A 24,145-nucleotide genomic window follows, 5' to 3' on the forward strand; every position below is an offset into this window, starting at 1 on the left:
AAACTTCCTGCTCCAAGACAAAAGGCTGTTTTACTGCATTCAGCACAAACCACTTCTGGTCTTACCAGAAAAGCAATTGGAAAAACTTTTAAGTTGAAGGATACAACAGTGTGATAAATATGAGCAAAGGCTGATCACAGTAGTGATCTGAAGCAAATGAAGTTGTATTTAAACTATCCTCTAAAGGAAAGAGCTAGCTAAAATACCTTCAATCAGACACTAAGCCCCAAAATACCTCCCAACAATGAAAACAGTGTTACAGAATTTGTTTCAGAAGATGTTTGGGAATCTGAACAAACTGACTGATGGCACCTGGCAGATGAGAGTGCACCTACAGAGCATGGCAGCACTCCTGGTAGATTTGAGCAACCAAACAGTTTTCATTCAAGTTTAAAACTTCACCCAGCACTATGTAGATGGTGCCAGATAGTCAAGCTCAACCTCATGAAGGTGATTCAAAGCAAGCAAAATTTGTTCTGCACTATAAAGAACTCTGATGGACTGTATTAGCAAAATGTAGACAAGTTTCTTCAACAGTCCTTTGAACTTAAGTTTCTTTCCCTGACAACAACATTCTTTCAAGGCCACCTGTCCTCTGTCTGCTTAAGCAGTCTTGAGATTTTCTAGGCTTTGCAAGTTATTTGGGCATCTAACAGCAGCATCTCCAACCCACAACTTCATTTATGGTGAGGGTCATACTACACAAACACTCAAGCAGCAGTTTTTAAACTTCAGGACTAGGTCAGGTTCATTCTAAAAAGATGCAATTTGAAAGCTGAAGGGTTGGTTGCTGTACCATCCTTTTTGTGTATGTTGTGATCACTTCCCCACTGACTGTAGAATTTAGGTCAAGGGTGACCTTTCAAAGATCCTTCTATAGCATTTCCACTTTACCATCAAGAGCAAACGTACTATTTGTGAAACTTACAAAAGAAAGGAAGTGTCCCAAGTGTCCATGAGTATTATTTTAGACATGAAGACTTATAATGCACAGACTGGGGCTAATTAAACATTCTATCAGGATCTGAACCAGGCTTTTCTGAACATTGCTAAGATTCCAAATACACAGCGTTTCCTGTATCAGTGGTAAATCTTACTGTTACCTCTGGCCAGCCTGACAGAGGTGGATCACACTGCTTGACACCAGATTTTAATGGCTAACTACTACCATGGTCTGCTGAATAACCATGTAGCCTCACTCACAGTGTTTTAGGAAGGTACCTTAATGTACTCTGCAAGCCATATGGATGGATGAGCTAGTGCAAAACTAATCCATCACTGCCACTTCCAAGGCCCAACAGACTACTGCAACAGCAACAAAAACCGTTTTCCCAACAAGAAACACTCAGAACTTGTATCCAAACAGGCACTGTTAGTAAGCAACATCTTCAAATTAAATTCCTCTAACAATTCTTCGGGAATAGACTGATAACCCAGGGAAACAAGGCAATTCTTAGTACGTCCTAGACATCACAGCACTGTAGGTGAAGATGTTAACACAGAATGAGGGAATACATTAGCCACCAGCATTTCAGATAAGTGATGACTTGCAGGATTTCCCACATGCTGCTCCCCAGTCTGTAGGTGAGCTACCATTCCTGGTCCCAGTACTTGCTACTCCAGTTTGACCAGATGACAGGGACTGTCCCAGCTCCTGCTTTGCTTCTCAATTTATGATCCCAAAGAAAGCAGCAAGTTGTGATTCATTTAATGGAAGAGAACTGGTGAGCAGATACTGCTGTCAAGTTTCACAGCAGGAAAAGTAAGAGTGCAAAACCTTACCAGTGAAAGAGCTGGTGTTTGCATTGAGATTGTGTTCTTTGTACATCAGATGGTGTGCTTCTAGTTCTGCTCAGAACAACCAACCAGCAACCCCCATCATAGCAGAACAGCACCCTGCTCTGTGATCCAGCCTTCCAAATATACTCCTGGAGTATTCTGTGGCTGTTATCAACTACAGTTTAATGTCCCCTGCCCTGTACAACTAAGAAAAAAAAAAAAGCTAGCATTTGTATTGCCTTAAAGACAACTATTTTCTCTTTTTCACCTCCCAATTCATTTATCCCATTTATCTCATCCTTCTCCCTTTCCAACTGCTAAGAGACCCTCAGGCATCCAGCCCAGCAGGCACTAGTCGAGGATGCTCTAGCACAGAACAGCAGCACATACTAACTTAGCACGGCTTTGTGTAGCCAAAATAGGATTTCAGGCTACTATCATTGCCTTGCTCGTAACGTGGTTAATCGCGTTGGACTCGAGCCAATCTCCTTCCTCTAAAGAGACTCCCACGTTCTCAGAAGCATCTAACCAAAGCTGATTTTCCCAACACGCTCCGGTGTTTCCTATCGCACCCACAGTGAGGGCAAACCGCCGTGACCCACCCATTTCCTCCAGCTCTCCGCAGCTGCTCGAGCACCCCATCCCCGCCCGGAGCCCCCGCGGTGCTCGGAGCTCCGGGGGCAGCGGAGCCGCTCGCAGCCACGCGGCCGGCGAACAAAGGAGGAGCTCTGCCTCCACCCGGCCAGGGGCGCAGCCGGGAGTAAAGAGGCTCTTTGAGCTTCACGGGCTGGGAGAGCGAAATGCACTGTCTGAACGCGTTCACCATCTCTCCCTTACGCTTGAATCATCTTCCCAAGGTGATTTCTTCTCGGGATTCACCTTCCCCCCCCCTCCCAAAAAAAGCGTGGGGAATGCCACAGAGCTCCGGCACAGGCTGGGGCGCAGCCGAGGCCAGGCGGGCAGGGCTGCCCCAGCGCCCGCGGCCCCGTGTTGCAACGCGGGGCAGATTGGAGGAACTCCCAGCCGGATCTACGAGTTTCTTGGGTGGGAATGGTTGGGAAGAAGAAAGAAAAAAGAAAAGGAAAAAGAAAAAAACACGGAGAAAAACAACTTCTCCAGAGACAAAAATGAATTGGAGAAAAAAGGAAAGCGAGAGGGGCTCCTGGGGCGAGAGGGAGCTGCTCCGCTTTGAATGGGCCGCGCTGCTGCACCTCTCGGGAGGTTGCGGGCGTCCCCCCGCGGCACGAGGGGAGAGGAAAGCCCTGCAAGGACCACCGCCGCTTTCTGCTTTGTTTTAGTATACAGTCGACAGCCACGTAACGATCAGAGATCGAGGGGAAAACTACTACAACCACATACGAAAAAAAAAAAAACACGCTAGAAATGAGCTGAAATTTAGGATTTCAGCAAGCTGTAGACACAGCCCTTCTTTAAGGGGCGAATAAGACAAGGGGGAACGGCCGAAACCTTTTAAACAAAGCAGCTGAAAAACTCGTTTGCCTGGAGCGTGGAACCGCAATTCCAGAGCGGCGGAGAAGCGAGACAGCCCCCCCAAAGCAGCCCGGCTCCCGCAGCCCCCCACGGCAGACAGAAAAGCGGGAGGAAAACAACACTTGGTCGCAAATTGTAATTACCCGACTCGTCACCTTACAGGAAAAAAAAAAATTAAAAAATAATAATAAAAAAAAAAAACGAGCCCAGAAACGAGGAGGGGAAGGAACCCCGCCCAGATTTTGTTGTCTCACCACCAAAAGTGCGGCTGCCCTCTCTTCTTTCCTTCCTTGGGGAAGAAGAATCACCCGAGCCGCTCTCGGGGCTGCTTCATTCACTCGCAGGATATGGGATCCCACGGCCCGGGAGCCAATGAGCTCCTCCCCCCGCACCGAGCCCCGCAGCTCCCGCCCGCCGCCTCCCGACGCTTATAAACACCGCGTGCCGAGGGCTGAGGGATGCGGGGTTCGGTTTCTCTTCCTTTTTCTTTTTCAAAAGCTTTATTTCTCGCTTTTACAAGAGCAGGAGAGGTTTTAGCTTCCCCCCCCCCAACCTTTATCCTATGGAGGATGCCCTGCTCTAAACTCTTCGATTTTAAGAGGCCATAAAGTTCCTTTCCACTGAGTGCTTTGGTAAGTCAGTCCTTGAGGTCGATAGCTGAGGTGTGAGTACTTTGCCCCAGGAGGCTGTGCAGGAGGAACGTGCCTCCTGTAAAGTCCTTTGCAAACCTTTTGTAAAGAGGAGAAAAGCTTTGGTAAAAGCTTATTCAATGTAAATTTAGAAGCTGCTCTGTATGTTTTAGCAGATAATCTGTGATAATCAGTGAGCATAAATATCGCACACAAGCTCATTGTGTATCTTCTATTCTCTGATAAGGCTGCGACTGGTTTAAATAATACCTGACCTCATCACTGAGTTCCCAGAAATCTAACTATTGCATATCGTGACTGTTAGCATGTGTTTGTCGGTATACAACCCGAAGCCTGAAAACTTTGTGAGGTGAGGAACTGTTTTCTTTTTACACAGGGGACAGACAATAGGAGACTGGAATACTGTTGTCAAGGGCACCCAGCAAAAGCAGAGGGAGGGTAAAAACGGAGCCCCTTTTTCCAGTCCCACGAAGGATGTGCTGCTTTGTAACACAGGTTTTGTCTGGGGAAGCTTCAGGCCTAAGGAGTTTCCCACTTGACCTTTCCTTTCTCCTGCGGTATATCTCAGTGTGACTCAACGCTTCCTAGCGCCCGTTGCAGGCATCTCTTCCTCTGTTGGATTCTGCCCTGAGACAAAATGAACTTTGTTGCAAAGGATGATTCTCTTTAGCAGGAAGGGTTTGTAGATCGTTGTGTAAATTTGGCGTGCTGAACAGTGATTGAATAACAATGGAAAAACCTTTAAAACAAAGGACTCTTCATTTTTCTTACCAGAACGATAGTTGCTGATTTTCCTCCAGTTCTTAAATGTTATTCATAAGTTTATCCATCATTATTACTTTTAAATGCCATCCCTATTCCACATTCTTTCAGCAATGAAATGGTCCCTTTCCAAATGAGATATTCTCAATGAGAGAAGTTTAAAAACCTCTAAGTTAACTTTTCCTTAGCTGGTGTTACCAGTTTTTCCTGTTTTCATTTTCGGTTGAATTTGGTAAACCACAGGGAAAAATAAAATAGCAGCTGGATTCTTCTTTCCACAATTAATAATAGTAATAATAATTAAAGCCAAACATGACTCACTTGTTCTTCAACCAAATATTGCTACAAGCACTTCGTTTTAACTTAATATTTTTGATACACGTGAAGTCAGGTTGTCAAACTCAACTCAGATTTTCCCAAACTCAAGTGTTCCAAAGACATTTAAAAATCAGAGCCCCAAACATTTCTGCATTATCAGTGTCTCAGTAACACAGTTTCCAGAAAACACAACTTCAAGGAATCACACTTTCACAATGGGAAAGCAGAAATAGAACTTTTCATTTTACGTTGTGTGCATAGGGAAGTGAGATTCAGACATAGCTGCAAGCTTGCTAGAATGAGGTCCGTAGAAAGCAAAGTCAGGTGTATTTAAATCAAAGAACAAAAGAGAATGTTTCCAGTAAGCACCATATGTGGGCTTTGTTTGCCATGACTGAGTTTGTTGTAAAATTCTGTCCACTTTTGTCTTGAAAAGTGACATCTGCTCAGCAGGTTAACACCCTTATTTTTGTGCCTGCTAATTTCCTGTCTTGGTTGATCTGAATTTTCTGCAATGTAGAAGAGGTATTTCTGTCAGTGAAATGGGCAGAATTCAGCCTGCTTCTGGCCTGAAATTACAGTGGGAGAGCAAGTCACTGCATACATTTTATTTTCTAGTAATAATAATAAAAATGTACTTACTCGCATTCTCTCTGTTCTTTTTCCTGTTTTGTCACCTTACCACATTAACATGCAGCTTCACCTCTCCCCTTTCTCCAGTAATATTAAGGGAGGTTTTTTTAGAACATCACCCTTACTTAATTACAAATTAAATTGTTACCATCCCAGCCTCACCATATCTTGTTCATTTTGGCCTCATCCCTTAAAGAGGTGAATAACAGGATGTGTATTTAAACTACCAAAGTATCAAACAGAGCTATCAAACATCATTTTAAAAACCACTTCACAGATATTTTTCTCCAGAAAGTACCTACCTTTTTTGTTCATCACACCTGTGCTCTGCTATCAGCTCCGGTTGTTATGACTATTTAGAATGCAAAGGGCTTTAATGGTTTGCAGGAACAGAATTTTAGACTGAACAGTTCCTTGTATGTATATCAGCTCAGGTTGAGACTTCAGCCCCTATTTCAGCATATATAGTGAGCTGATAAGATTTAAAGGAACAGAGGTATAATGGGTTTGTAGTACAGAGCTTTCTGCAGATCTGTGTTATGTTGCTCTGCTGTTACTGTTTCCTGCTGTTGGTCTGAACAATATACTTCTAGTTTTTCCTAGTGAGTGAGGAAGGTGGGAAGGATTTCCCTCCAACCCTTCTTGTCTAGAAAATACAAACAGAAGCCTACTTAATGTGAAAAAAGTTTTCCCAGGTTGGGATCAGAGGCACTCACTCAATGGCTGTGTGCAGCACTCAGGGCCATGTTGTGATACATGCTTCAGGTCCAGCTGCTGCCACCTTCATCGTGTAGACCTGTTCTATGAGACAGATCACTGTGTCCAAAGTGCAGCTGTGTGCCTGCTGTGTTATCTACTGAAGTCCAGTGGACATTGTCAGGATGTAAGATTTCATGATCGTGTGACTCTGAGCTTAGGCTGTAAGGATGAAATAGCATGGCTTTTGTATTAAGATAGAATTAACCTGGTGAGTGACCAGCTGTGGGTTTGCAGTTTGAGGTAGCATTTATAGGACTTCAATGAAAAAGAATCAGCTTCAACAAGAAGAGCTCCAGCCATCAGGTGTATACAGGGCAGCTCTCTATACACAGAAAATAGTATCCAAGCATATACACAGTCCAAACCCATTGTTCATCTTCTGAATATACATAGAAATTGTGCTCTCTGTGCATCTGTGGAGCACACCAGCAGTCAGCTGTCCAAGCACCTTTGCAGACTCAGATCCTGCAGTATGCAACTTGTGGGCCTCCGCCTTTAAGTGTTTGTACCTCAAATGACAGTTTACAACTGCAGATTTAAAATTCATTTAAACTTAAGGTTTCTTTAAATTCCGTGTATCATGAACTCTTCTAGTGTTATTGACCTAACAAGGACCGGAGAGCTTCATTAATCAGTGTATGTGACTCTGAGCATGGAAATGACTAAGTGTGTCACAGAATCATTGGATTGTGATGGTAGAAGAAGGTGGTGCTTCTGCCCTGAGTAAAGAATTTGAAGCTATTTTCAGAATGAGAATACTGTGCCAGAGTCCTATTCTAAATCAGCAATGGCAAAGTTGGATTGCCATTAGGTCTGGGAATTGCTAAATTTAAATGTGGACCGATGTCAAATATGGTAGTAGCTCAGGGAGTGCTGCTAAAAGCTTTGATGTTCAAATGTTTGCTGTATTCTTAGAGCTGCATATGGCAGGAAAGAGGAAGCAAGATTTTATCGATGTGGAGCCTCTACGGGAGTCAGAGATGAATGTGTTTCCTCTTTCATACGGTATGAGTAAGATCCATTGTAAAAGCTTCCCCACACTGTCTGAGTGCAAGATGTAACACATTTCACAGTATCATATTCTAATGAAGATAAGGAGATTTTGGTCAGTTGACTGTGACATGTTAACGGTAGAACCCCAACAGCATTTCTTCGCAGTCAACTTTCCAGACTCATGAAAACTTTCAGCTGGTAGAGGGGAGGAACAAGGAACTTCAGTTTTAAAAGAGAAACAGTGTTTTTTTACTTTCTTGTTAGGCACAGAGAACTGTTTTCTTTCACCAGACTTGATGAAAGAGCAGTCAGCAGAATAAATTTCAAGAAGCCACTAGCCATTGCTTGTTTGCCATCTCTTTCAACTTTAACAGAATCTTTGTTTTGAGAGAAGTTTTCCTGTCAGGCAGATTGGCTCCAACACTTACAACTCTAATTATTGCCTAACGGGTTAGGAAGATCTTTGAAGTGAAGTGTGTGCTGCCATGTAGGGAGATCTTGCTGCTGATAGAAATGTCTGTAGAATAGCAAGAGAAGATGCATTCCTAACACAGATACAAATACTTCTGAGAGCTGGGAAAATTATTATGAACAGGAAGAAAAAAATATCTTCTTGTTACAATACAGGGGCTTATTAAATGTTCTGGAGGAATTTTGAAGTCCTTGCATCCTTGCTCTTGAATCTGGAAGGCGGAGAAAAGCTGAAATAATCAGTCTCAACATTCACATGCTTTCTTACAGAATTTGCACTTAAACAATTACCAAAGAAAGATAAGCAACCACTTCTGCTATTACCTCCCATACCTGCTTGCTATTGGCTACTAAACTTATTTTAATACTCTTCAGAAATTCCAGGAATTCCTCAACTTGTTTTCTATGCAGTTGCTGTGCAGCCAGCAGGCTCCTGGAATGCAGCTGGCCACATGCACGTACTGATGCTGGCTTCGTTTTAGGCACATGGGGAGACTGGGATCACAGGTAACTTCTGTCTCGCCCCATGTCACGGGTAGTCTGCATCATCTGTTGGCTGGCTGCCTGCTATGCCTACTCAGGACTTCGGGAGAACTAAAGATACTTTTTCACCTCTGATCCATCTCAGGTCTTGCAGAGTGTGTGCACGTGACGGCTCTTTGTGATGGCCTAGGATTGCGTGGATCTTGTCTGAAGAGGTGCCACAGATTGATTATTACACAACTCTAGTTTTAGCAGCAATATGGGTTTATTAATACTTTTACAATAAATTACAGTGTTGGATTATATGATTCTTAGCAGCATTTCGTCAGTGCTTAATCATTAGCCAGTTTAACACAATGATTCATTGGAGTTTACAGTGACTTAATTTGAGGATCCAGAGTGGCAAGGTTCCCTTTCCCTTGGAGTGGAGGTTTCTGAACTCAGCTGGACACCTCTCGGGGGAATAACAATTACCTGGAGGCAGAGTTGGTTTTGCTTTTTTTTGTTTGGCAGACAGATCTGCCAAAGCACACCAATCTGTCCCTGCACGTCCACAGCAGTTCTAATGAAATTGCTTTTAAACTGATCTGAAGTTAACAGTATGCAGCTCCTGCATGTCAGTAAGCTCACAAAGAAGCATTCACGCTGAGCACTTCACATTGTCGTTTATACGCACAAAGCGTATGTCACATTGCCTAATCAGTGACGATGACTTGCACCCACACTGGGCTGATCTAAATAATAGCTTGGTTTGCAGAGCAGCAGCAGATAACACCATGGGATATCGCTCAGTCCTGTCTAGCTGGTGATGCAATGAAGCAGGGATTTATTGGGTGCTCTGTTCAGTGAATCACTGCTGACTTTTCTTTCTGCACTTAAGCTACTCATTAACTCAGAATATAAAAACTGAGTTTCCAAGATTTGTGACACATTTATTTTTGAAAGTTCACATGTATTTTTCATACAACAGGCTCCCTCTTTCCTCACATGGGCCTACACAGGACTTCTGTTTTACATAGTATCACCTGCCCATCAAGCAGATCCTCTGCAAACTCTCTAGCGTTCCACATCATTTAATAGACTCATGCTGATCCTTCTCCATCACCTCTAGTTTGAAGGCACTGATGCTTTATTTCCATTTCTAGTTATTGCAAACCTGCCTTCATATTCTGTTCCCTGGCCAATAGACATATAAGACGAACTAAAATGGGCAATCTTTTTTGTATGGCAGCTGACTTGAGTTAAAGCTGAATGGCAGCAAACATGCTTTTGTTGGTTAAAATGCACAGGTTCTGTTTGTCTGTGCTGATTCCCACTACTACTGCCAGGCCAGAATTACTGCAACATGCACTTCTCTGGTCTTCTCTTCCCAATATAAACTCAGGACTGTCTGTAAAATCAACTATTATTCATCGTAATAACAATACTAGTTCCTCCTTTACCTAAATGGCATTCCGAAGTCTTGCAGAACAAAGCTGTTGAGCAGTTCTGCTGGAGGATCAGAACCACTGAGGCTCTCCTTTTCCTGTAGCAGCAGGCCCTTCAGGATACAGTGGTGAACATGAATTCTCACTGTAAACGGTTCCCATTAAGGCTCCTCAAACCAACTAATGTACTTTATTTTTGGGTCGCATCTGTTTGAAAGCTTTGTAGTTTGTGTCTGTCTTAGGTTTTGCTTTTGTTAAAACAATCCTTTTCCAAGTGTCACAGCTTACCTCTCTGTGAGGGAAAGTTCACACCACTGTCAGATTTATCAGATTTCTCACTTAAAGAGGTCGATCGGTATTTGGGTATCGCAATATCTCGTCTACAAAGGAATGGAAAAAGTATGCTGCATGTAGACAGTTTCCATTTTAGACATCAGGTTGACTCCAAAAAAAGCCTGTTAAATAGTTTTTGCAGAAGTCAGAAACCATTCAATTTCTAGCTCTCTCTTGCCTGCTCTATTTCAAACTTCTACAGAAAAGCAAACATGAAAGAAGTTGCTTCCAAGAAGTGGGGCTCCCACAGCAGAAGGGCTCACCAGATCTGAAGTGCTGTATTTTAGAAGTCTTCTGTTTTAAATACTATCTGTGACTGTTTGTGTCTGTCCCGATTAGCTGGTTGTTATTTTGGCCCACAGCAATGACCAGTCTGCAGCAGCCACGTTTCCTAAAGCTAGCTCAGATTTGTGTGCAGAGCTGCATCATTTCAGTGTAGATGCACAGCTGAGATGAAAGACAGCTCTTGCTTGACTTTCAGTCCTCTGTTCATACTATTCATCTCTGTAGGTGATTAATTAATTTGCCTTTTTGTTAACAACAATGTTCTGGTTCCTATAATGTAGGTCAACTAATTAAGGTATATAAAAATATTTCCCCAAGGTCGTTTGTTTTGGGAGCAACGAATGTGGGACACTTTCTCACATGCAAAGAGATCAGAGCATTTCAAAAGAAACAAAGTGTTATAAATAATGACCTCAGAGGTAAAATATATTTCTAGCAAAAATACAGTCCTCCTACTCAACGCAACTTCCTTAACACCTTAAACATTTGACTTCATGTTGCAGTGAAATAGAATCACCTACGCAGGCAAATACAATATCTTCACTAAAGGTCACTAATTTTCAGATGAGAGTGTATGTGTCAAAGAAATCAGAAGGGGTTTCTATATCAAATAACAAATACAAGGTCCAGTTCAAACAAATGTTCTTACGTTCATGACAATCTTTTGCATCACTTTAGGGAGTAAAGTGCTGCAACTGACCAATACTCAAGTTTCACTTGAACTATTGCACAATCTCATCTGAAAATACTTTTCAACTGAAAAAAGTACATTTAATACTGTGAGAAATGCAAAAAAGAAAAAATCTTCTTGAAAGCAATTATGTAAGTGGACTGGAAATTTCCTCTATGGATCACTTTACGTGCTATCATTTCTTTTGGTTCCATTGCACAGACATCATTTTGATATTTTCAGATTAGATCAGTCAGAATTTCTAGTAGCAATTTCTGGTTGAAAACTAACTGTGCTAATTGCTGATTCTCCTTCCACTCTGACAGCAACATCTTTGCCACAGGGTAAAAGCAAGTAGATACATTTGCAAAAATTATCATTTTATTTCATTCAAATTCAAATATAGAAATCTGACAGCAATTAAGACTGGCCAGGATACTGGGCCTATAAGTTCCACACCACTTTGCAAGCCAGGACATTTCTTGCTCTCATTTCTCTTCTGTTTAGCTCTATCCTATACCGATGTTTGGTTATAAAGTATGTATCCATGGCCCTGCATGCATTTCCATTCAGTCCTTTCTGATGCTTTTGAGCCGCTAGATATTTAAAAACCTAGTACTTTCAATTTAAGTAGATCTCTGTTTAAACCAGACAGATTTATAATATGTTTATTTTATTTTCATTTATTTGATAGACTCTACTGGTAATTTGGCTCTTGCATACACAGATTCTGGTATTCTGCTGTTTCAGCTGTAGAAAATATACAGTACCGTGAGCTGCTGGTGTCTAACTCAGACATATATTAGCTTTTCATCTTCTGGGCACCATGCATTTTTGCAAGACAGATATGGAACACCTGTGCACAAATGCCACTTCTGTTGGCTCTACATCTCCAATAATTGTGGAGAGACACTGAAGACTTGTAATTTTTTCCACTGACAAACTCGCTACCTTAATTTGGTTTGATGGTTCCAATTCCAGCTCGGGGAAAAGACTCCTTTGGGAACAGCCACTTGTGATAGCAAATCCTCACAAGAAAATAAGTTTTATGAATGAAAGTGAGCCATTGATTTTGTTAGAAAAGAAACACAGTTACGGTAACAGAAATCCTGGGTCAGTTTTGTGCTGCCATCTGAGCAGGATGCACAAATAGTAACTGTATGTGCAAAAGTCATTGAGGTTTAACCAGAGCAGATATTAATAGATAGTGGTAGACTCCGGATGCTATTTCTGCTTAGGACTTCATCATATTTGAGTGTTGGGTTTTTTTTTTTTCTTTTTTAATGTAGCACATAGCAGTGCCACCACATGACACTGCTCCTACCAGAATGACTGTGAGGCAGAGCTGCCCAATGACCTGACAGACCCAGGGAGCCTGATGAGCTGGCCAATTACTTTCCCTTTTGCTTTTCTTGTTAATGAAGAATGAAGGGAGTTGCAAATATTTGATAGGCTGATGTGTCTTCTGTGTGATAAAGACCTTCTTAGTAATATGCTCTTAGTCTCTAGATGTGAGTTCAATGCCTGTAGCCACAGTTCTATTCCAACAAGGCAGCACAGTGCAAGAGAAGCCTGTTCGGATTAGTTTATACTTGGTTAGCAACATTGCTAGTTGCTATTTGCACAGGTCAGAGCAGTATAAATAGCTGCATTTGGTCTAAATGTCAGCACAGACAGAGACAGATACAGAAATGTCCCTCTGGAAGTGAAGTGTATTAATTAATACCAGCATTTACCTCAGTTTCAAGGGTTCGCTTATGACCTTGGCTAAAATCAATTGAGACCATGTAAACCTCAGACCTCCAGGCTAAATGCCTTCACTATCCATGCTCAAACGACTTGTTCACTTGAAAAGCATTCTGGTGAGGAAATACTCTTCTGAGAGCTGCCCAGAAGCTTCGGCTAGTTCAGAGTTTTGTTGGGTTTTGCAATTTTTTCATACTGACTGGCCACACCATAAAGAGTCCCTTAGCACAAAGAAAGCGATTTCAAGAGGTCCCTTCTGGCTCCATCTCCTGTTTTTCTGTTTCTCTCTGATGGTGAAGGCAAATGCAAAAGCAGATGGGATATATCATGCTGCATCTGCTGCTACCTCCATGGGTCCGCTGCTGTGTGAGGCATGTGAACTGTGTGTGTGGCAGCACTGCAGGTTGGAGAAAAGCACTTGAAAGCTGGTAGAAGTCTGCATGAAAGTTTGCTATGTAATTTGTACTGAAATGCAGGAAAAAAAAAAGAAAGGAGACTGAATTAACTGTAGTTTTGGGAAACTTTTTTGCTTTACATTGATCTTGGAAAGAGCTATATTTAAAAGTATGGGCCTGTATCTCTGGTCTGCCATTGATTAGCTTATGTTTCTTCATTTTTTTGTTCCCCTTTCTCATCCCTCCAGCAGTTCACTTTTTGTTTAATTCCTGATTATTGATAGAATGAACAAGGTAAACCCTAGTGCCTGCACTTTCTTATCAGCAAGAAAAACAATAGAATAGCTGCATTTGTCTTTAATTTATTTATCAGCAGTTCAGTCTCCTGTATTACAGAATTACACAATTGCAGGTGTTGGAAGGGACTTGAAAAGATCATCGAGTCCAACCTCCCTGCTAAAGCAGGTACCCTGCAGTAGGTCACAAAGTTTGGCATCCAGTCGAGTCTTGAGTATCTCCATGGAAGGAGACTCCACAACCTCTCCAGGCAACCTGTTCCTGTATGTCTAGAAACAGTGTGTATTTACATTTGCTTTGTGCAAATATTGAACAATGTAATAGAGGATTTACGATGCAGCTGGTTAGGAATTAATTCTAACTTGATCTTATTTGTTGAGACCATGCAATGAAAAAAGAGAGTTGAAGGAACTGCCTGTGACAATAGTTCTGTCAGCTGCTGTATCATATGATACTTTTTCAGCAGGTGCTTGCTGAGTTACCCTTGCTGTCCCATGACGGCCTGGAAGAGATGGTGAACATTTCACACGTCACCCCTTGTGGCTTGATGCAGGCCAGGAGATGTCACTATCAGTTTTCTAGGCGGTTAGATCATATCAAGCACCATTAAACCCCTTGTGCCACAATGCAGATGCTCTACTTCATCATTTAGCAGCCCAGCACACTCACACAGGCATCTGTAGCCCATGAATGCTGTCTCCCACAGCAGCAAAGCTTACTTGTCTCTCTTTAATTTCCTGTTCTTAAATTGCATCTTTGTTAGGGCAGTTCTAAGGTCTGTGGAAGCCTCTTGCCTCAGTGCCCAGATTTACAATGATAACAGTTCGGTGACAGAGCAATTCCTGTTGCTAAGTGCAACAACCTTTAGTGTTTGAGGTTGTGCTGCTGTGGGTATTATTTGACTGTGAGCTACACAAGGCTGTTTTCAGATGGATGCTGAGGGCTCCTGATGGCTGCTGTTGCACCAACCCGGTCCTTGTACCACTCTGCAGCACCCTCCTTCCCCAGGTTTTTAGCTTCTCCCATTAGCTTCCACTTTTAGCTTCTCCCATTGCCAGTCATTGCACTGGGACCAATTCCTGGGTCCAGTCGTCTATGGTACACAAACTGAGTTTGTCATTGCTTGTTTGAGTGGTGACAGTGCTGCTGGAAAAATACAAACTGATGCATTCAGAATAATAGTGTAGGATAACATGTTATGGATGCTTGGAACTTCTGGAACAACAGTCTATTTCCTCTTTTTTAATATGAATACAGTCTGTGGTTGGGTAAAAGTACAGTTGTAGAGGGAGTAAAAATAAAACAGAGCAATGAGAGCCACTGTGGCAGCAGATCCAGCCATCTGTCTGGGAAGTATTGAAAAAATTATTGCCTTTTATGTACAGAACACTTGTAATTTAGAGACATGGGCATTACAACAGAGCTCTTGGACTCCAAGCAGGAGCTGCTGAAGAATAGCACGATGCTTTTTTTTACCTCAGTGTCACTGAAACTGGGATATAAAATGAGTGACAACACCTCAAGGAGTGAAAGGATAAGTTAGGCGAGTTTTTATAACACTTAAAAAGCTAAAGCATTCGCTTAGTATAGATCTACATGTAGAATGAAGTTAATAAAATCAAATCATAAAAAGTTATGCTAACTTTTATGAGAACCCTGTAACTACAATAGTGATATTGTAGAAGTTCCACAAAACTACCTCTAATAAAACATTCTTAAGATGTGAGCTTTTCTGATGTCCTGAGTGGACACTTCTTTCTCCCAAACTACTAGGATTACTAAAAATAATAATTAAGAAATATTACAGATTTCTAACACTTGGAATTGAAAAGATGGTACTCTGTGTAAGAATAGGAATCAGAAAAGATTCATAGGAAGATGGGTAATAGAAGAGCATGAAGGCCTTCATTTTGTTTACTGGATTGAGTTGTACTGCTGACGGGAAGCATGTGATTGTTCATGACACAGTTACTAGGAAACCTATGGGACAATAATTTATGTTTTAGGTATAATTGTCAGCTAAGTGTTGGGTTGGGTTCAGAGTCAGTCCTTGTGCAATCTGTTTGGTAACAGAATAAACAACATTCAGAAATCTGCTTTGCTTTGCAGGTAAATATGCATCTTTCCACAGTAAGAGTAACTTGAAGATTAGTGTAAAGCTTAGAAACACAAAGTTTCTCTGATGATTTTGTTACACCTGCTCTGTTAACTTAAAAAGAAAGACAAAGCAGTAGCTCTATGGAAACGCATTTGAAGTGCTAAATAAGCCCTACGTAGGTTCTATTGGACAGCCAGCCTTTCGTTCTGTGAAATGAAAGTGGTTGGCTCCAGAAATGTTGTGGATTGCCTGAAGGATTTCTTTTCAGCCCTGTAAGTTTCAGTAATGCTGGAACAGCAGCCACCTGCTCGTCCCCTTTACATTTGGACTGTGCAGTTAACTGCGATAGCTGTTAAAAGGAAAGCACATTGAGCCACAACAGTTTTATTTGTTTCAGTCAGTTACAAAAGTGAGTGATAATGTTTGTAAAATCATTTTATAAGCAAATGGCCTTAGGCAATTAACTACGCACTTCTCAAAAAGATGTATTTGAGTGACAAATGTGTCTATCTCATGAAGAGTAACATGGCACTTCGAGCATACCTCAAACACATTTTAAAGCCCCAAAGCATATGCAACTTCAGGGAAATACTGACAGATTGTATATGAGTTAGAGACCAACAGAATCCCTTTGCACTGGTGTCGCAAAGTACAGTAACATTATGTAGTCAAAAAGTGCTATCTTTTTGCCTCTATTGCTGGACATGACTTTACTGTTCAGAAACATCTTCATTTAAGATCAGTGTAGAGGTTAAATAAATGAGAGCTAATGCTTCCAGTGTGAGCAGGGTACAGCTCTGACCCACTTCTCTACCCTCTGCTGGGAACTCTGCAGTTTTGTCTTCACTTAAAGCATTATGGCAAGATAGCTATGAAATCCTGATTACAGTAACATTTTTACTCTGACTGTAGTGTATCAGATTTCTGACACCAGTCACCTGCTTTTGCAATGTAATGAAGAAAGGAAGCCAGTCAGCAATTTCATTTTATAAAAGAAAGCAAAACATACATGGAACATGGCCTTTGGAAATGTAACATAGTCTTGGGAAACATAATCCTATTTTATTGGCTCTTATTACTGATTGTTAGGAGAAGAAAACCTTCATGGTTGCTCTGTGGGGTGTTTTTAATCTTTTTAATCTTAATTCAGATGTATAGATATAAAAATTGCTGTAACAACCAAGGTAAAGTTTAAAATGAACTGAAAAAGTAAAAGACTAGAAGATATTTAGGCTGTTTAAGCTTGTCAATAAGATACAATATTACAGCTCTCAGTATTTCTTCTCTTCTAGCCACATAATAAATGAGCTGATAGAAACTGAACGTGTTTACGTAGAAGAACTTCAAAGCATAATAGAGGTAAGAAAATCTGTAAATCCTTCTGGTGCTTAACCTCCAAGTCATCACTGGTGTTGCACATCATGGGCTGAGCACTCTCACCTCCCACTCTGTGTTCAGAGAACACAGATTCTCTGTCAACAAGATAGCTCAGCCTTGGAGGTGGAAAATAAAGGGATGTTTTGAACTTCTTGCCTCAGGGTCAGAAGCACTTTCTCTTACTCCAGCCCACAGAATGACAAAAGTTGCATTGCTTTCAAAGCTGTGGTCAGAGAAATAGTAATGGGCCTTTCCACACTGTCATCAGTAAACTTCAGAAACAGCACCCTTGTTTTCCATGGGGTCAGAAACGAAGTTTCTCTGAATGTAAGTTTGGAACACAACTGAGATGAAGGTAGGCCATGTAGTGTCCCAACACTGGCTCAATCTTGTGTGTATTTGTGTGGGATTTGAATCACTGACTAGCATCTTTTTGCAACTGTTATTGCTTCTTCCTCCGATTTGATTTGTGGGAGCTGACAGCTCTAGTAATTGATGTATTACTCTGACTTTAAAATCTACACTCAGAATGTTCTTCTCTCAAAAATGTGTATTTGAGAAATACAATTGAGCTTCTATGAGAAATAACCAAATCATCATGTCCAACAAATAAATCCAAACTAAACTTTTTACGATGAAACAGTGTGGCAGAGACAATTGTCTACCAAACTTAGCAGTTTCCATCCCTTTTGACTAGTAGGAACGTGATTTAAACCTGTTTTTTGATCCCATAATCTGTCCATATTTGGTTAAGGATGTGTTTGTGCAGCTATCAGGCATAGAAGTTCTGGAGAAAATTAGAAGCATCAGAAAGTCATCTAGCAACAAAGAAACTGGCACAGGGAGAAGCCTTTGTATGCTCTGCTGAGAACAAAAAACGCACACATTTGGGGGCTTTTTAGTGATTCAGATGCAATATTTTTTCTCTGGTAAAAATAACCTGGTTTTATTTTTCACTCTCCTCTCCAGGGGTATGCTTCAGAAATGGACAATCCCAGTTTATTACATCTGATTCCATCAATGCTCCAGAACAAGAAGGAAATTCTATTTGGGAACCTCCCGGAAATCTATGAATTCCACAACAGGCATGTGTGAATTGGTGGTTGTCCTGAGCCCTTGGTGCTGCTGATGCTTCTCCTGCCTTCTGACAGGGTGCTTTCTTACACTTATAAGTGTGCAGGCAGGAAAAGTCATCCTCACTTTGCCTCTGTATGTGTCCTATAAAATCCATGTGCAGAGAATACCCCCGAGATCATCAATTTTATCTATTTGTGAAAGATTATACCCTTTGCATGGTTAATTTTGAATGTCTCTAGTGGCAAATATTTTTTACCTTCCTGGGTAGATGAGTAAATGTCACAGGACTAAATCCTGATGTTCTTTCTCTGGAAAAACTTTGTGCAAGGAATTGTTCTTAGCTCTATTTGTCCTACATTTCTATTATCACATCAACAGAAGACATGATACATTTGACAGCACTTTTCTTGAGGAATTTGACAATTCACATGATCATAAACCTTTCCAGAAGCCTTTTCCACTCTGTGGATGTGCATCAACAAACTGTACACTTGATCTAATACCCATAACTACAGAATACTGATTATGGACAAGATTAGTCTCTTTGTGATCCCCTTTCAAAACACAAAACTTAGGGTCTCTCCTGTTAATTTCCGGGTTTTCTTAGCCTTGACTTAGTAAAATTCTCTGTAGACAAAGTGAAAATTTACGAATTCTTTTGAATAATGATTGCTTGTAAGATGAAACAAACAGTTAAGCATTTTACAAGTTTAATTATCCCAGAGTAACTTATACATAGTAGAAAAATTTTTTTCCAATTTACATATCATTTTATTTTGACTGTGTCATTCCCCTCCCTTTGCAAACCTTGTCTTTCTTTTCCTAAAAGCTTAGTGTACTGACTTACAGTGACTGCAGAAATCTTTGGAATACAGCCCATATTTTCACTGCTTGCTGATTAAACAACTGCCTTTGACAGAGCTTTTCTGTCTTTTCTAGCTGTTCTGAAATATGCTCATAACCAAATGGGAAGCGGGTGTTTGGGCCACATATTGGAAATAAATCTCAGCAGCCAGAAAGAACCAGATGTATCAGATGCTTGTGAGCAGATGAAAACATGATAATATTGGTGTTTCAGGCAATCAGCTGTGAACTACATTCCAATTTTCTAAATCACATAACATCTTTCTTTGTGTGTCAGAATTTTTATGTTCCACATTAAATCTTTTTTGCTACAGAAACATACACTATAATCTGGATTTACATGGAAGCTAGCATGCAGTGTGAGCAGAATATCTGATTATTGTTTGCTTTCCTTTCTTTTTTCACAGGATTTTCCTTAAAGAGTTAGAAAACTGCATTGAAAATCCTGAGCTTCTTGCCCGATGCTTTTTGAAAAGGGTAAGCAAATCCTTTTCTGAGTTTGTGTGAATATCCATGGTCTTATCCTACAATATTTACAGATTAACACCTATCCTTTCACTCCAATTGCTTGTGTGAATTAAGGAAATTCATATAAGAAGAAATTCCCTGTGTGTATTTTAAAATCTGAGCCTTTATCTGGTTTACTGGCAGGACGAGATGAGTTAGCAGTGTTTTACAAATGTATTTTAAGCTCTGATGAAAAAATCAAGATCCAAATATCAAGTTTCATATCAGATAGATATCTGATGCCCTCGATCTAATGTACACCTTGCACCACCCAGCTGTAAATAAGCAGGAAATGGTGTAACAGCATATTGCTCTGAGTGCAGATAGCTTGTCCTATGTCTTCTGTCTGTTTTCTTTGCACCATTCAGGAGACTTAATCCCCTGGAACTGATCCAGTAGAGTCAACCACCTTCCTGGTGTGGTGAAACTCTACCAGCTCCTTAACTCCAAGGTCGATTCTTTAACTTGTTCACATTGTTTAACTACCAAGTGAGATTCCCCCAACTTGGATGAAGTGGTGGGGGTTAGATGTTTATTTAAAGTAGCATGAGATCAATGTATGAGAAAACCCAAAGCCATAGTTTATGATTCAAGTGGTGGCTTTGGTCAGATGCATGCATCTTTGCTTCCTGTGGTTTCAGTACCTAAGTTCTGCAGCTCCCTCCTCTGAGAGCTCCAAGCCATGCTCCCATTAGCGTGGCTGTTAGCTCTGTTACCTGTGATACAACAAAAGGTTCCTGTTTGTCAGCACTCATTCAGAGGTCCTGTTAATCAGAAAACCTGATTTGGTGAGTTGCTGCTGCTTTCCTGTTCTCTGACAAGAATACTAGAAAAAGACCCTGCTTTTCCAGAGTGTGTGTTGAATTTTGTTTAATTTTTATTGACAAGGGACTGTATGAAATACACATGTATTTGTATTAAATCTATATGGCCCTGTTCTCACAGGCGTTGAGCACTGCCACAGCTTTAAGATTTCAACAAGAAATGTGATATTCTCCAAAGAACAGGCACCTGGTTTACAAACAAGTCATGCTGAAAGGCATCATACTACTGTATTTGTGATTATGGTCAGCTGGACTCTTTGTTTATCTGCCAGTATTTAGAGCTTGAGTAAATGGCATTACTTAGGTTGTTAACCTAATATTCAGATGCTGAGCAGGAAAATGTTGTGGTGAAATCATTACACAAAATAGGATAAACAGTCATTGAAGAATGCAGGCCATTGAAATCTGGAAGCACTGAACTGTCTATATACTGTAAATATCCCTGCACCATGAGGGTAGAAATTCATAATACAAAATTGGTCCTATTGCTCTGCTGAAAAATCAAATTCCATGTTCAAATTTTGCAGCTTATGTCTCCCTCTGTCAGAATAGCTGCTGAGCCAATTCTCACTGTTTCGTACTCTTCAATAAAGCTTTGGCTCATGTATCAAATGAAAGAAAATCAGACCCCTTACCACCTTTGCTTATCAGCTTCCATGGACTAGTCAAGCAACACTAAATGTATGTAATAAGAAATTAAACCATGTATTAGTTAAACCATGTCTTAGCTTTTTCACTAATTCAAATTTTGCGCTACGAAAGCAAAAACCTCTCTTTTGAAATGTCTCTGCTCACACAGTAACACCTTTGATTCAAGGGCTTTCCCTTGTGCTCTGTTTTTACACAAAACCACATGAACTCCAGAAAGTTGTTGTTTCTGTTGGACTGCCTTAGGAGGCCCAAACAAAAGCCTGGTTGTGTGTTTGCGTTCCCCATGGTTTGGCAGCTCTTTGCGTCTTCCCGCTGAGCAGAGGCTGCTGGGTTGCCCTGTGTGTTATGACTGTGTTTGCTGTGGCACGGGGGAAACTACACCCTCATCCCCGCTTCCACTTTGCATGTTCTTGTTAGGATATGATCATCAAGTGAATCCAACTGCAAGTAAACTAGATCAACTTTGCCTACATGGTGGCTTCACCATGCACCTTCAGTCACTCGACCTTGCTTAAAGCTCTTTGTGGCAAGGATGCAGCAGATGCTGAAAGATTGGATGTGTATAGAAATGCCTATACAAGCTGGTATAGTGCTATATCTTCTAGCACCATATTAGCAACAAGAGGAACACTTTAGGCTGATCATCCCAGCCCCAAGGGACTGGGAAGATGGAAAGCTTATCAAACCAAAGCAAGAATGCTCAAGAAGAAGCAAAAGATGCATCAGTCACACTGCTTATAAAACAAATGCCAAGTGAGGTGCCTGGCAGGAGTTACTTGCTATACATTACCAGTTAGTGAAATATTATAAAAACAAACTGATTTGACAGAAACTAGCATTTGGTCATTTAGGCAGCTGACCAGAAATCTTGGCATTGGATTGGCAGAGCTATATTCTGATCTCAAGGAAAATATAAAACCAGCAGCCAAAAAAGATAATTGAAACTGTGCATTTTTGCCACAGGTGCAGACTGTGAGTGAAAGCCTATAAAGATCTCAGCATGCAAATCACTGTGGGAAGGAAAGTCGTAACAGAAAAGATGACCATGGTGTGAAAGTAGCAACAGGAAATCGGAAGCTATGAATATTGAAACTTAAAAGTGTTAAATGTTTAAGACTGAGATTTGAATAATTAGAGAATTAATTGTGTCATGCAATTCTGAAGTCTGAGCATAATAATGTTATCAGGAATATTCTGTTCCTTATTGCTAACTTTCCTCCAAGGCAACAAGAACAAACAATCCTGTTTAGGTGAATAAAACTCTACTCTTCTTTCAAAACAGCACCATTAGTGTTCTACAGAGAGCACTGGAGCTTTTTTTATTGCACAATTCTTGACACAGTGAGATGTTACACAGCTCTGCTTTCATGTCTGATTCATCAAGGTGACGTCAACACGAGACTATAGGGGAAGACAACAACAATACTAGTTTCTTCTAGTAGCACTATCCAATAGAAAATGTTTTCTGTGTACCATGAGTAGGTGGGCACTGTTCAGTGCCGAAAGCACAGAGGAGAGAACCAGAAATTCCTGTGTTTTGTTTTTGGCACTGTCTTTGAATCACCAAAGTTTTGTCTACCTGGGCAGGTGCAGAAAGAAAGGCTCCAAGCTGGTCATGCACAGGCAGTCTTGCTCAGGAATCTGTATGGTAGTGCTCCACGGTGGCATGACTGTAGGGCTTCTGAGGAACTGGGATTGTGGTTAGCCCAGAGCCCAGAAACTGGCAGAGGAACATCTGTCTGCCTGTGTCTACCCATACAGCCTAGAGACCTTGAAATCTCTCTGGATTTTCATTGAGGTTGCCTTTGTTTTCATTGAGGTCAATGAGATTTTGTTGTGGACTTAAGCGGGAGCACGTGGAGCGTAGTCAAAGGACAGGGCAAACGGATCCACTGCTTCTAATCTGGATAGGACAGAGTTTAAGTACTTCAATCTAGAGTCTTCTTGATTTGTGTAAAAAGTGAGAAAATGTCATTTTCTAGTTTATGTAACTTTACAACATTAACGTGCAGGTTAGGTAACTTCAGTATATTTTTACATACAGACTTATGACCATAAATTAATCACTTCTATGTGTTAGGATGGAAGGTAAGGAAGTCTGGCAGATGCTCTGTGGATTATTTATTACCTTGAGCTCTCCTTTTCTTGCAGAAAGAGGACCTCCAGATATATGAAAAATACTGTCAGAACAAGCCAAGGTCTGAAGCTCTCTGGAGACAGTGCGGAGACAGCATCTTTTTTCAGGTGGAATTACATTGCAGACTAGCAGTGGGAAAACATCAAAACTTGCTTTTCTTCTTCTTTCACTTTAGAAAATCTACAGAAAAATGCTTCTTATATTGATGGCAGGTGCTCAGTATGTGTCAGTGTACTCTCGATAGGAGATTAGGTAGATAGAGTAGTTCCTGGATAGGAACCTAGTTCTTCAGGCTACAGCCAAGACAAACGATTTCTGGCTTCCAGATGATTACATTCTCCTGAGCAGGGCATGCCAGATTTCAGCACTAAGTTGAACCTTTGATTAGCCCCATTTTGATATGTTTTCATTGTGGCATAAGTAACCTGGAAAATCCTATGCAGGTAGAGCAAATTTCTCTCACAATTCACAGACATCCCAGCTTCAGATTTCTAAATAATAATGATCTTGGTGTCTTGCCTGTGTTTCAAGAAACAATATTTTTCCTCTTTGTTGTCTCTTGCAGGAGTGTCAGCGTAAATTGGATCATAAGCTCTCACTAGATGCATATCTTCTAAAGCCAGTCCAGAGAATCACCAAGTACCAGCTGCTATTAAAGGTAATTCTTCCATGATGCAGAGCATTCCAACACACAGCTTGTTTTACTTATAGAATTGCTTATCAGTACTATTTTCTGGAGGACTGACTGGAAATCATCTCTCACTTCCTTTACAAGTACTTTGTAATGCTAGGTTGTGAAATGGTAACAGAGTCAAAAAAAGGACTTCTATAAGGACTGCTGGGGGAAAACAAAATAGAGTATCTTATGTAGCAAATGTTTTATTGTTTTATATATCTTTAAACAGAAACGGAAATTGGTTTTATTTGCTCAGTGTGGCTTTACAGTTTAAAAACAGGAATTGATGTCTCTGATGTCCGTCCTCATTTAACTGACTCAACTCACTTTCAGCTCTCTGAACCTGCTACTTATCATAGTTGTGACTCAAACCTTTCAGAAAGAGCCACTCCTACATTTAAGGCCCCAATTAAGAATAAATTGTCTGTAATTTTTCCACAGC

At 40.9% G+C, this 24,145-nt stretch overlaps 1 protein-coding gene across 1 annotated transcript in view; it reads left to right on the top strand.

Annotated features, from left to right (window-relative positions):
• MCF2L2 (MCF.2 cell line derived transforming sequence-like 2) overlaps window positions 1-24,145 on the top strand; it is a 107,126-nt gene that overhangs the window by 53,344 nt on the left and 29,637 nt on the right. The window contains exons 16-20 of the mRNA XM_065748403.1: window positions 16,883-16,949; window positions 17,937-18,052; window positions 19,316-19,385; window positions 23,042-23,134; window positions 23,593-23,685. Of these exons, the coding sequence (XP_065604475.1) occupies window positions 16,883-16,949; window positions 17,937-18,052; window positions 19,316-19,385; window positions 23,042-23,134; window positions 23,593-23,685 (439 nt within the window). The remainder of the gene's footprint in view (window positions 1-16,882; window positions 16,950-17,936; window positions 18,053-19,315; window positions 19,386-23,041; window positions 23,135-23,592; window positions 23,686-24,145) is intronic.

Source organism: Cyrtonyx montezumae, unplaced genomic scaffold (genome assembly GCF_038088225.1).
Source record: "Cyrtonyx montezumae isolate F1298 unplaced genomic scaffold, pur_monq_1.0 scaffold_5, whole genome shotgun sequence".
Classification (NCBI taxonomy): Eukaryota; Metazoa; Chordata; class Aves; order Galliformes; family Odontophoridae; genus Cyrtonyx; species Cyrtonyx montezumae.